The sequence below is a fragment of the Rhincodon typus genome, chromosome 30 (genome assembly GCF_021869965.1).
Source record: "Rhincodon typus isolate 14 chromosome 30, sRhiTyp1.1, whole genome shotgun sequence".
Classification (NCBI taxonomy): Eukaryota; Metazoa; Chordata; class Chondrichthyes; order Orectolobiformes; family Rhincodontidae; genus Rhincodon; species Rhincodon typus.
This window is the reverse complement of record NC_063361.1, coordinates 34,112,934-34,126,433: the sequence shown is the minus strand read 5'-3', so window position 1 is coordinate 34,126,433 and position 13,500 is coordinate 34,112,934. Positions and strand designations below refer to the sequence as shown.

At 38.8% G+C, this 13,500-nt stretch overlaps 1 protein-coding gene across 4 annotated transcripts in view; it reads left to right on the top strand.

Annotated features, from left to right (window-relative positions):
* The window catches only part of kpnb1 (karyopherin (importin) beta 1), a 42,121-nt gene that overhangs the window by 21,679 nt on the left and 6,942 nt on the right, over positions 1 to 13,500 (top strand). For all 4 annotated transcript variants that reach the window (XM_048614566.1, XM_048614565.1, XM_048614564.1 and 1 more), the window contains 12 exons: positions 645 to 869; positions 1,587 to 1,778; positions 3,268 to 3,398; positions 3,763 to 3,910; positions 4,986 to 5,057; positions 6,726 to 6,870; positions 8,768 to 8,850; positions 10,112 to 10,219; positions 10,805 to 10,948; positions 11,277 to 11,382; positions 11,470 to 11,584; positions 12,097 to 12,258. In XM_048614566.1, the coding sequence (XP_048470523.1) occupies positions 645 to 869; positions 1,587 to 1,778; positions 3,268 to 3,398; positions 3,763 to 3,910; positions 4,986 to 5,057; positions 6,726 to 6,870; positions 8,768 to 8,850; positions 10,112 to 10,219; positions 10,805 to 10,948; positions 11,277 to 11,382; positions 11,470 to 11,584; positions 12,097 to 12,258 (1,631 nt within the window). The remainder of the gene's footprint in view (positions 1 to 644; positions 870 to 1,586; positions 1,779 to 3,267; positions 3,399 to 3,762; positions 3,911 to 4,985; positions 5,058 to 6,725; positions 6,871 to 8,767; positions 8,851 to 10,111; positions 10,220 to 10,804; positions 10,949 to 11,276; positions 11,383 to 11,469; positions 11,585 to 12,096; positions 12,259 to 13,500) is intronic.

Below are 13,500 nucleotides of genomic sequence, written 5' to 3'. Positions count from 1 at the left end.
ACTGTACTTAAGGAGTTTACAATATGTTAGGTGGGCTAAACGAAATCTAGAATTTTTCTAATGTATTCTGGGTTTTTACTGTTCAGAACTCCCCAGTTTTCATTGATTTAAAGTGTGGTGTTAACTAGGGCATAAAGTGATATTTCAATATGAGCAAACAAGGTGCAGAGCTGGATGAACACAGGCCAAGCAGCATCATAGGAGCAGAAAGGCTGACGTTTCGGGCCTAGACCCTTCATCAGAAAATTTCAATATGAGCAAGTCTCTTTGAAACATATTTCCATATTGTACCTCCTGCAGAAGCAGCACCCTACGTTCCTTTATTTATAGTGTAACTTCTGGCAGATAACTACCTTGTTCCTTGCGTGCTTGAATGCAGAACAATACAAGTTTGAGATTTTTAAACTTCAAAGTAGGCTGGTCTAACCATAGTCTCTCTTTTTAGCCCCTGTGCCTCTGTTTCCAGTCTTCAGATTAATGTCAATATAATCAAGTTAATAACAAAATTCCCCCTTTTTTGTGCCCATGTTCACTCAGCAAAAATCCAGAGTTAGCATAAAATGGTTTAAATATGGTCATTGATTCTTGACAATTGCTGGAATGCAGTATCTTTTATTTTAAATCGTTCACCCTTTCACTATTAGGATGAAAACGATGACGATGATGACTGGAATCCATGCAAAGCTGCTGGTGTTTGTCTCATGCTGCTGGCAACATGCTGTGAGGATGATATTGTTCCACACATACTTCCATTTATCAAGGAACATATCAAAAATCCGGACTGGAGGTATAGAGATGCAGCAGTGATGGCATTCGGCTCTATTCTGGAAGGACCTGAACCCAATCAACTAAAACCACTAGTGATACAGGTAAAAATATATTCTGCTGGAGTTTCAGTCACTGTTTCTAGTGCTACTGGATAATGTGTTCAAAGATTCAGATGTCACAGCTTATGAATGTGAATAATGGTAAACATTTTGTTGGAGCACCTTGTAAAATAGTTGTGTACTTTGATAGGCTGTGATTTTTGTATTCCTGTTTCCTCCTCTTAGCTACATGGCTAGGAGCTGTCTTTATTAAGAAAAGTAGCATTGATTTCAAAGCTGGTTAGGTTTCTAAATTATTGCTGTCGTAAACTTAGATTTTAATGCTTAGTCAGCAGTTTTGCTTACTCTTTTGAGCAATAAATGCAAAACGAGCCACTAAAGCCCACATCCCTTGTATAATATTTAAAAATCAGTTGGCTTGCAATACTTGGGTTAAATGATTTGGGTTTATCCTTTGAAATATGGATTGCTGACTCCTGTAAGGAGTTTTGCCATGTGAATTGTCCAGATAATCTTGTTGGGCATTAGACTGTAGGAATTTTTTAAAACTTTAGTAAAATCTAATTTTAAATCTGTAGGTATCTTTAATGCTGAAACTTGCAGGTACAACTCAGTGACAAAGTAGTCACACTTGTAATTGTTTCAAGTCCAGTAATTTCGCTGTATGGTTAATCTGATGTTTGTTGTTAAGACCATTTTAGCCAGTGTGTGACCTTTTTTAGTAGTTGTCATTGTTTACGAGCTAATTTCTATTTGCAGGCAATGCCCACATTGATAGACCTGATGAAAGATCCTAGTGTAGTGGTTCGGGATACTACAGCTTGGACAGTGGGTCGAATTTGTGAGTTGCTTCCTGAGGCTGCCATCAACGACATGTACTTGACTCCTTTACTCCAATGTCTCATTGAAGGTCTGGGAGCTGAACCTAGAGTGGCTTCTAATGTTTGTTGGGTAAGTCATTCGTTGAGCAGGCAGAGACCTGAAATTCTAAAAAAGACTTCTGCTTGATCCTAATCTATACTGATGTGATTTATTAAAACACTGATCCTAATCGAGCAGGGGAACGGTTTAAGACATGGGTGGCTAATTTTTTGAGGGTGGTGTGCATGTGGAATGAACTTTGAGGAAGTCGTGGTTGTGGATACAATTACACAATTACAATGTTTAAAAGACATTTGAATAATTAAACAAGTAAGGAGGGGTTTGGAGAGATGTGGGCCAGGAGCAGGTGATTGGGACTAATTAGTTCAGGATTGTGTTCAGCATGGACTGGTTAGACCGAAGGGTCTGTTTCCATGCCATATGACTCAGACTTGATTTGATGCTGCCTTTAGACTCTTGAATAAAGTTTTGATAGTCACCTCAGACTATTTACTTGGTGCCTTCGCTGGCAAGCGTGCAAAAAGCAAATGTTCTCAGTGGTTAAAGATGAGCATGAAGCTTTTTGATTTCAGGTATATCTTCTTTCTAATGCCCCTGCACAATTTGAGCTAATGAATGTATAAAAATTGAGTATTTTTAAGATTTACAAAGTGGTTGTTTAAGAATTTAGGACGTTAATCAAAATTTGAGTATTTAATTTATTTTACTAACATGGAGTGCTTTCAACTTGCAGTTGAACAGCTGTCCCATTTGGTTACAAATTTGAATATTAACCTTTAAGGATCACTGAAATATTTGACAGTGGGGATTTTGTGTGTATTTGTGGTTAAAAATAGTATGGCTTGCTTCATGCTTATGTTTAAGTTTTTAAATGTATGTGTGACCTAATAACCTGTCAGAAAACAGTATATACTTGTCATAGATCCATTGTTCATATTGGAGTTCCACTTGATGCAGCATTTGACATTATTTCACTTTCGTTAAGATTAAGGGGTGGGGAGGTAGGCTTTCACTTCTAGACCCCAACAACAATTGCTGAAAGCTAAACTAAAAATCCTGGTTCTGTTGGGAGCTCAACCACACCCTTTCAGGCTGCTTCTATTGTTCCAACTTTGAAAAAAGTCTGAAGGTGTCTCAAGCTGTTTAGTTTCTTACAAGTTACACACCACCTAGCTTTCATAAAAAGAGAATATGAAGGGCACAACCTCTTAAAGCCACAGCATTATTACAAGGCTATCTAAGTAGGTGGCCAGTACTTGAAGGGGATGAGAAGCAGCATTCCTTAATTTTCTTTCCAGTTATGCATGCCAGTTAGCATGCGCAAAACATTAGTGACAATGGAGCTTAGAGGAAACACTTGTGTGAATATGGGATATTGGGGGTCCAGGTGAGAAATGTTAATGACTGAACTGCACTTTTAATACTATGAGCGCCTGTAATTCTTCATTTTACTGATCTATACTCTTCTGTTTCCGTTTTCAATTGGTAAAATTAACCAGAACTTACAATTGTTGCAATTAAATTGTTAATTATAAAACTGGCATGACTTTTTTTGCAGGCATTCTCCAGTTTAGCAGAAGCTGCTTATGAAGCTGCAGACGTGGCAGATGATCAGGAAGAACCTGCAACGTATTGCTTGTCGTCATCATTTGAATTGATAGTTCAGAAACTATTAGAAACTACTGATAGGTAAGAGAAGTACCTTGTGCCCTTGATGTATGTCAGTTCTTGTCGATCTAGACACTCTGCTGTTAAATTTGTAGCTTGTTTGCAACTTTTTAAACACTAACTATATTTCATTAGAACAGCATAAAATGCACTGGTGCATTTGCCACAAATGTTCACTTCTCATTCTTTTATGATCTGGCTGTCAAAGTTCATACTTCACAGTTGCATGGTTTGACAACTGAGATACCAGTTTGTGTTCTTTGTCAAATATCATGCAACTAAATGAGGCATTTTTGATTTGTGTTGAATCATGATTTATCTTGGTGCTGTGGTTAAAAGTTCTGAAAATATAGATTTGATGCATTTTGAATAAAATGGTTTTTAGGCCTGATGGGCATCAGAACAACTTGCGGAGTGCTGCGTATGAGGCACTGATGGAGATAGTCAAGAACAGTGCTAAAGACTGCTACCCAGCGGTGCAGAAAACAACTCTGGTCATCATGGAAAGGCTACAGCAAGTATTGCAAATGGAGGTATGTGGATTATGTATGTGACAGCTACCTAGTGTTTAATATTCTTCTATTGTGTTTTAAATAGCCATTCTCACTGAAACATCAATGTGGAAATGTTGAAAGTATTGCAGTTGAGTATGTAGGTGGATTGAATACACAAACTCTTCTTTGGTCATACTTGTGACCAGTTTGTTCAGTTTTTTTTTTCTTCAAGTCTGAGTCCTATGGGTGGCAAACGTTCTGCCACAATGTAATGAGTTATCAGTGCAACCGAAGCGTCAATATGCTAACAGAATGCCCAAATTCATAAACTAGATGTGCCTTGTTAAAAAGTTAATCTGTTCTAACTCAGAATGGCTTTCAGGGTTTGTTTGGCAAAAAGTGCCATTGTGTTTGCGCCACTTGCGGCATCGATGTGTATTTTGCTTTTGAGATGCTGCTATGAACTGATGTAGCATTAATGTAAATAGAAACTGTGCAGAGAAATGGAGAAGTGATTAAGTACAGACGATACCAGAGATCAGCATTTGGCCTACACACTTACTAATCAGCTTGATAATAACTGCCTTTCATCTGTAGCAGTTAAGGTCAGAAATCTCACGACACCGGGTTATAGTCCGACAGGTTTATTTGAAAACAAGCTTTCAGAGCCTCTGTCTCGGACTAATGTTTGAAGGAGACTCCAAAAGCTTGTGATTTCAAATAAACCTGTTGGACTATAACCTGGTGTTGTGATTTCTGACCTTGTCCACCCCAGTCCAACACTGGCACCTCCACATCATACTATGGCAAATAGGCAGCAAAAAGATATGAAAAGTAATAGACATGAAAAGACCACTAGGTCCTTGCAGCCATGATGCAACTAAACATTGTCATCCACTCCCTTAGCAGTAGCAACTTAATCTGAAAGAGACAGGTTAAAAAGAAATCTGAGATGAGTTTGGAAAATAGCAAAATTCCTCAAGATCAAAGAACTACATTGTGGGCACCTGGAAACAAGATATGCAATGGTCTATGCACCTTTTTATATACTACAAGTTATTTTAATGAAAGTTGTGGAAATCCCCTCATTTTTCCTTTTTTTTGTTCCATTCAGTCACACATTCAAAGTACCTCAGACAGAATTCAATACAATGATCTTCAGTCTCTGCTGTGTGCTACCCTACAGGTAAATAATTATTTTTCCTCATATCTTTTATGTTCTGGCGATGGCAGTTGGGCTTGAATTTAGTGCTGGACCATGCTATTGTCTGTTTTGTTCTATCAGGCTCTCTGTGGGTATTATTAGTGTGTTTCATCACCTCTGCACGGTTGCCCTCTGCTTTCTATTTTTAAATTAGTTTATTGCTGCAGGCAAGAACATAAGAACCAGGAGGAGGCCATCTGGCCCTTTGAGCCCACTCTTGCCATTCAATAAGATCATGGCTGATCTTTTCATGGTCTCAGCTCCACTTAACCACCCCCTCCCCATAACCCTTACTCCTTTACTGTTCAAAGATCTATCTACTTTTGCCTTAAAAGCATTCAATGAGGTAGCCTTAACGACTGTTCCACTGGGCAGGGAATTTCACAAATTCACAACCCTTGGGGTGAAGAAGTTCTTCCCCAGTTCAGTCCTAAATCCTAATCTTGAGGTTATGCCCTCTTGTTCTAGTTTCATGTGCCAGTGGAAACATCATTCCTGCTTCTATCTTATCTGTTGCCTTCATAATTTTCTTTCTATAAGATCCCCCTCCATTGTTCTAAATTCCAATGAACATAATCCCAGTCTACTCAGTCTCTCGTTATAAGCCAACCCCGTCAACTCAGGAATCCACCTAACGAATCTTCTGTGCACCCCCTCCAGTGCCAGTACATCCTTTGTCAAGTAAGGAGACAGAAACTGTCCAGTATTCCAGGTGTGGCCCCACCAGCACTGTATACAGCTGTAACATAACGTCCCTGCTTTTAAACCCAATCCCTCCAGCAATGAAGGACAAAATTTCATTTGCCTTCTGAATTACCTGTTGCACCTGCAATTCATGCACAAGGACACTGCACAGCAGCTTGCTGCAATTTTTTACTCCAAGTAATCCTTTTTAATGTTATTCCTGCCAAAATGGATGACTTCACATTTATCGACATTGTACTCCATCTGCCAGACCTTTGCCCACTCAAACTACCTATATCCCTTTGCACACTTTTCTCTACTACTCATTTTAGTGTCATCTGCAAACTTTGACACACTACACATGGTCCCCAACTCTAAATCATGTATGTAAATTGTAAACAATTGCAGTCCTAACACTAACCCCTGTGACACACTGCTAGTCACTGATCGCCAACTAGAAAAGCATTCATTTATGCCTTCCTGTTAGTTAGCCAGTCCTCTATCCATGCTAATACATTGCCCTTTAACACCATGCAGCAACCTTTTGTGCAGCACCCTGTCGAATGCTTTTCTGGAAGTCTGGATACACCACATCTACTGGGTCCTTGTTGTCTGCCGCACTTGTAATGTCTTCAAAGAATTCCAGTAAATTAGTTCCCTTTGGAACCCATACTGCATCTACCCAATGTGATGATTTCTATCTGGATGTCTTGCTGTTTTCTCCTTGATAAATTCGAGCATTTTCTCTGAAAAATGGTAGAACCTTTTATGTAGAATATCTATCCACAAATTGAGGCAGTTGGAGTTAACTTGGATTTGTGTGTAATATGTTGGTTTCTTGCCTAGAATGCCTGACAAGTTCATGCACCATACAGAAATACAATGATTAGGAATGAATCTGAAGGTATTTAGGTTTTCATAATGAATTAATAGATTTTACTACAAAAAAGTTTATCTTGTCCTTAGAATGTATTGCGGAAGGTGCAGCATCAGGATGCACTACAGATTTCTGATGTGGTGATGGCATCACTGTTAAGGATGTTCCAGAGCACTGCTGGCTCCGGAGGTGTGCAGGAAGATGCCCTCATGGCTGTCAGCACTCTAGTTGAAGGTGTGTTTTTTTCATTTAATAGTGAAATAGAAGAATTGTACAAATTCTAAGTGTAGTTTTAGTTGAAGCTTGTTATTTGTTGAGTGTCTAATCCCCCTGTCCCCCAGAAATATGAAGTCAAATTTCTGCTTCCATAGATTGTTGGGATCAATTTTTGAAATGGAAAAAGCCAATTTATTCTTGATGGTTCTGTTTTTTCCATCTATGTAAACATTGGAACAAAAGTTTTTTTCACTTGGATTTGATCTAGGAATGTCCAATCAAAATTAATCTGAGGTTAATTTCCTGACTTAAGTTCTATCCTTCCAGTGCAGAGTTGTATGTTTGAGTTCAAGTTTTTGACAACCAAATTGTGTTTGGCAGATGGTTAGCACTGTTGCCTCAGTGCCAACGATCCAGGTTCAATTCCACCCTGGGGTGGGTGACTGTGGAGTTTGCATGTTCAGGTGGCTGCATGGGTTTCCTTCCACGGTCCAAAGATGTGCAGGCTATGTGGATTAGGCATGGGATATGCAGGTTACAGGGATTGGGTAGGGGTGAGTCTGGGTGGAATGCTGTGCAACTGCTTGGTGTGGATTCAATGAGCTGAATGGCCTGCTTCCACACTGTAGGGATTCTGATTCAAATTATAAACAGTTGTACTATAGCCGTTCAAAGATCAGAAACTTGTAATAGTACTATGGGCTTAATTCAATTTAAGTTTGCATCCCTGCTTGAAATGGGTAATTTTTAACACTAAGTACAAAAGTTAAACCATGTGTGTAGCCTTGGATAATTGGATCACTTAGATCAAAATGAACATTGAGTTGATTCTAATATCACCTGAATTGAAATTTAGTCCCTAAATGTATATTTTTGTTTGATTAAATGGTGTTGAAAGTTGAATATCATTCAGTACTTCTAATTTGTGTCCATGGGGAGATGTCCAAAATGTACTAAGCCTTGTTTATTGAGTCCATTCAGTTGGATATTAAATTAACATCACTGAATCACTATCAATATTCTTGAGGTTACCATTAACCAGAAAGTGGAGTACTGTATACGTGGAGTGGCTACAAGAACAAGTCAGAGGTTAGAATCCTGCCACCAGTAACTCAGCTCCTGGCCTGCCAATTCAGGAGTGAGTGTACTTCTCACTTGCCTGGGTGAGGGCTGTCCCAACAACACACGAAGCTTGACACCATCCAGGACAACGCAGCCTGTTTGTTTTGGCACAGTGTACACAAACATCCACTTCCCCCTTCCACTAATGCTCAAGTGGGGCAATATGTGCCACCTTACAAGTTGCACTGTAGAAATCATAACTTCTTACACAGTACCTTCCAAACCTGTAACTATTTCCACTTGGGGCAAGGGCGGCAGTACAGTATGGAAGCAGGCCATTTCAGTCTATTGAGTCCACACTGACACTTGGAGCATCTCAAATAGAACCGCCCCCTCTGCCAACCAGTCCCTCTAACTCTTCATTTCCCATGGCTAATCCCTCAGCTAGCACATCCCTGGATTGCCCTGGATACTGGGCAATCTAGCATGGCCAGTTCACCTAACCTGCATACCTTTAGACTGTGGGAGGAAGCCCACATAGATATGGGGAGAATGGCAGACTCCACATATCCACTTGAGGGTGGGATCAAATCTGGGTGCCTTGCTGCCATCACCATGGGAACACCAAGTTCCCCTCCTAAGCCTCATTCATCCTGACGTGGAAGTATTTGCCATCCCTTCAGTGCTGCTGGGTCAAAATCCTGGAGCTTGCTCCCTAAAACTTTAGCTATTGTGAGCTGAATGAGAATCTGCTACTGATTTTAGTATGAAATTGCTTTAATTATCCAGTTTACATTTTGAGCAAGTAATTTGCTCCCTTTACCCATTTTCAAACTGTCAATCTCATTTATAGTACTAGGTTCAGAGTTTTTGAAGTACATGGATGCCTTCAAACCATATCTAGGGATTGGACTAAAGAATTATGCAGAATATCAGGTAAGAAAATGATGTATTTGGAGGGGGTAGGGAGCAAGAAGTGGGAGGAAATCCTAGTGGTAGGTCTGCTGGATAATTTCTATCTACTCAAACTCTTGCCAGTGAGGCATTATCTAAGTAAGTTTTTAACCCTGCCTCTTTCTGTATCTTTCCCTTCCCACTCACCAAGTCTCCCCAAAACATGCCCTAATTATTTGTCTTCACCTGGTCGGATCTTGAATGTAATTTTTTAAAAATTCTTACATTTACTGCACCTTTTTCATCGTTGTGATACTCCACAAAGCGTGATTTGGTTGTGGAGTGGAGTTGCTGCCATATAGCAAAAGAGATTGCCGTCGTTGGTCGTCTTTGCTTTCATGGTAGATTTCAATCCCAAGTATCGAATCTTCCTCCTCCCTTAGCCTCCAAAATGATGGAAGAAGAAAAATACAATCTGGAACAAGTTCAGAAGGGCCCAGTAGAACCATTAAGGTTCCGTGCAACATTTTGAATAATAACCCACTAATCATTTTTCCAGTTGGTTGAGCTGAGTGGAGACAAAATAGCAAAATTTAATTTAGATCAAATGTCCACTACTGCAGGCAGAGGGAGTCTCTGACAACGTTTTTCAGTCTGTCATGCAGTTTCTTAATTTGAAGCTCAACCTGGCCCACCAAGTTTTTGCTGTCTTAAAGGTACAACGTAAATGCAAGTTGGTAGTTCAGTTCATTTACCCAGTGCTCTTGATCTGGTTATGGTTAGCATGGTTTCATGAATCAGAAACCCTTGGAGCCTGCAATATTTTTCAGAATTTCTTCAGTAACTCTACAATTAAACATAGACTTCTAATTATTTTGAGAGCAAACTCTGTCTCTCTCAGGACCAAATTAAAGCTAGTAACACTGGTGCTCACTTAGTTTTGTGAGATAGTAAGAAAATAGGTGTATATGGCTTACATTATCAGCATATTACACACTGCCCAGGTTTCAACCAGTGCATTAATTAAGATGAAATACATCAGAATTAGAATTTTCTTTCAATGGAGATTAGCTTGGTGAGACTTGATACCAAACAGAATCACCACCTTTGGTGCTAGGATTTTAAAGAAGAAAATTGCATGGGTGAAATTCCATGCCTGCAGTACCATCAATGACTACAGCCCAGATAGGTGTAGCTTTGATTTATGCCATTAGAAAGGATATCTGGGGCTAGCTATAGTTAATTATAAACCTGGTTTGCCAAAGTTGGTGACCTCCTGTTTTAAACACTGATATTTTTGAAGGTGTGTCTTGCTGCAGTGGGCCTAGTTGGAGATCTCTGCAGAGCCCTTCAATCTAATATGCTACCTTTCTGTGATGAAATGATGCAACTTTTGCTGGAGAATCTGGGGGTAAGTTGGCATCTAAAATACCAAACTTAATTTCTCAAGTCTGGAAAGCTTCGTGTTTATTTAAACTACTGGCTTGATTATAAATTTTCAATTTCTGTTGATGGTGATTGAGACAATTTGTTGTATCAATTAAAGATTTTCCTGATGTACAGCAAATGTTTTATTAACTGGCACCTATGGGACCAGGAGTGTACCTAATTGATCAAACATTCTGATTGATTATATGGATCTTTTGATCAATGTAAAAACTGCTTCTCTGCTTCTAAGTAATAGAAGCATAATGCAGGGGGAATACCCATCACTGTTATACTTCACTTACAACATAAATCACTTAATGCAATGTTTCCTTAAATAAAATTTCTAGCGGAGAAGCTTCTCTCACCCTCAACTGACTACTCAGACATGCAGAGATTGCAGTAATACAGTAAACGTCCAGTGTTTGAGGCGTGAGTTTTGCTGATTCATATGGAGCTGGTTAAAACAAAGTTAGCTGTACTAAAGTACTATCTAAAATTGGGTGCTGAGTGTTACAGAATTTTGAACTATTTTGTACTTAGAACACTGGATGCAATTTCCTTCTTTCAGAATGAAAATGTCCATCGCTCTGTTAAGCCACAGATTCTGTCTGTGTTTGGGGATATTGCCCTTGCTATTGCAGGAGAATTTAAGAAGTATCTAGATATTGTCCTGGATACCCTTCAACAAGCTTCACAAGCTCAAGTAGATAAAGTAAGTACAGCATTAGCATTTAAACTCCACTGCATCACATTTTGACTTCTCATCTTTGAAAAAATGCAGTTAACTTGCTAACATTCTGTTGAACTAATTCTGAATTTTATAATTTGTGACCTTGTATACCAGATAAATCCTGTTTTATATAATCACAGTCCATCAGTAAATTAGTTTAAGCAAATTCTTTAAAGTTGAGAACAAGACTTGATTTCTTACATGCATTTGATTTTTAGAAAGATCTTATTTAAGAAATTTAGGTATACTGACCTGCTTCATGTGTATTTGCACTTTGGCCAGCTGTGCTAAGATTCTAACTAATTTTTAGACAGATTATGATATGGTGGATTACCTGAACGAACTAAGAGAAGGTTGTCTGGAGGCATATACTGGTATTATTCAAGGTCTGAAGGGTGACCAAGAGAATGTGCATCGTAAGTTTAATTGTTCAAGGTTAATAAATCTAAGTTACTAAATTTGGATGTAGTTAGTTTTTAAACTACTTGCATTTGCTTCTGCAGCTGATGTGATGTTGGTGCAACCAAGAGTAGAATTCATTCTCTCTTTTATCGATCACATTGCACGAGATGAAGATCATACAGATGGAGTAGTTGCCTGTGCTGCTGGACTGATAGGGTAAGCATGCTTTAGATAAGGGAAATGATAACTGGTTTGTTACAGCTGTTGGAGGTCACTCATTTACAACTTCTGTAGTTTTCCATTTTCAATACTGGCACAGTGGTTAACACTGCTGCCTCTCAGTGCCAGGGACCTGAGTTTGATTCCAGTCTTGGGTAACTCTGAAGTTTGCGTGTTCTCTGTGTCTTTGTGGGTTTCTGCTGGGTGTTCAGTTTTCCTGCAGTCCAAAGATATGCAGGTTACATCGATTGGTCATGCTAAATTACCCAGTAGTTTCCAGGAATATGTGGGCCAGTTGGACTGGCCATGGGAAATGAGGGGTGACAGGGATGTGCTGGGGGGGTATGTAGGGATTCTAACAATTCTAACATGCTTCCCAAGTAAGCAACTGCACGGCCTTGTTCATACATTCTTTCTGAAGGCCTGTATTCTTTAGAAATTTGAAACTGCCTATGTTTGAGAGCAGGGAGTTTATTTTTAGTAACCTTATGATTTTTGCATTTTTTCAGAGATTTGTGTACAGCATTTGGGAAGGATGTATTGAAATTAGTTGAAGCCAGGCCTATGATTCATGAATTATTGACTGAAGGAAGACGATCAAAAACGAACAAAACTAAAACTTTAGCTACATGGGCTACTAAAGAGCTTCGAAAACTGAAAAATCAAGCTTGGTAAGACCTGTTGCCTAGAATGGTTATTACAGTGGTTATCTTCAGTAGCTTTGTTCTTGTTTTTATACTAAACTTGCTATTGAAACACATTTTATTTTAAAGTTGTTTAAGATAACTTAGTGGGCAATTTTTGGATTCTGTGTACTTGTTTAAAATTGTTTCCTTTAAAAAAAGCTCTGGGTAATGGGCCATTGAAAAGAATGAATGAGGAGGAAAAAAGTGAAAACACTTAAAATTTTAAATCAGGAAGTATTAGTACTGGAGACTACATATTGAAACTATTTCTTTTTTATCCCCCCCATTGTATTTAAGTGAGGTGGCATGTTTGGAAATCAGGAATACAGTTCAATGGAGAACTGATCACATTAGCAATGAGAATAGAAGGGAACAGAATTGTCTTCTGGCTTGTTTTTATTCTCCTGAAGTGCAGTGACTGTAGAGGAATATTGGATAGACTTTGGCCTTGTAGAAGATTTGGTTATTGAGAACACAAGGGAAGTTCCATTCTTGGAAGATTTATTAGACCGAGGTGGTCTGAACGTTAGAGGTTGGATGAAGACAGGATTGTTGAATGAAGGGCAGTGAGATTCTGAAGCATTTTCATATTTTGGATGTTGCCTTTTGAAACATTTAAAGGAATTCTTCACTGATTTGAGGGCAGTGAGGAATTTTGGTCCAAATACAGTCCCTATCCACTTGTCTAGTTGACTTTTTCCAGTTATTTTCTTTACCATGTATTATTATTGGTTGTAAAAATCTAGTTGCCAAGTCTTCAAAATGTAATACAAAAACACTTTTTTTCCCTTCACCTTATTCCTTTAAATCCAAAGCACTACTTCACTGAAATCTCCTGCCAAGAGCAGACACAGTATAGCCTGTGAGTGTCCTTTGCAATCTTGTGCAGATCTATTCTGTGAGCGTATTTCTTATTCCTGCTAACAATGCACTTGTCATTTACCATATCCGAGTTTGTCTGTGCTTTCTTTGTTGACTTAATAGTGAGTTTATTTTGCAATTGAAGTTATTGATTCCAGCTGTTTTGTAAGAAATAATTGTAAGATTTTTGGGTTCTTATCCCCCTAATCAGAAACTGATAACTCAATCCTTAAATTTGTCCTGATCATTTATACTTTGTGGGTGGCATTTTAGTCAATCTATTTCCCACACAGTAAACAAAAGGACAGGCAGACAGGATGGTGGGGTAGCTTTGTTAATAAGTTGAAATGGGTTGAAATAAGAAAT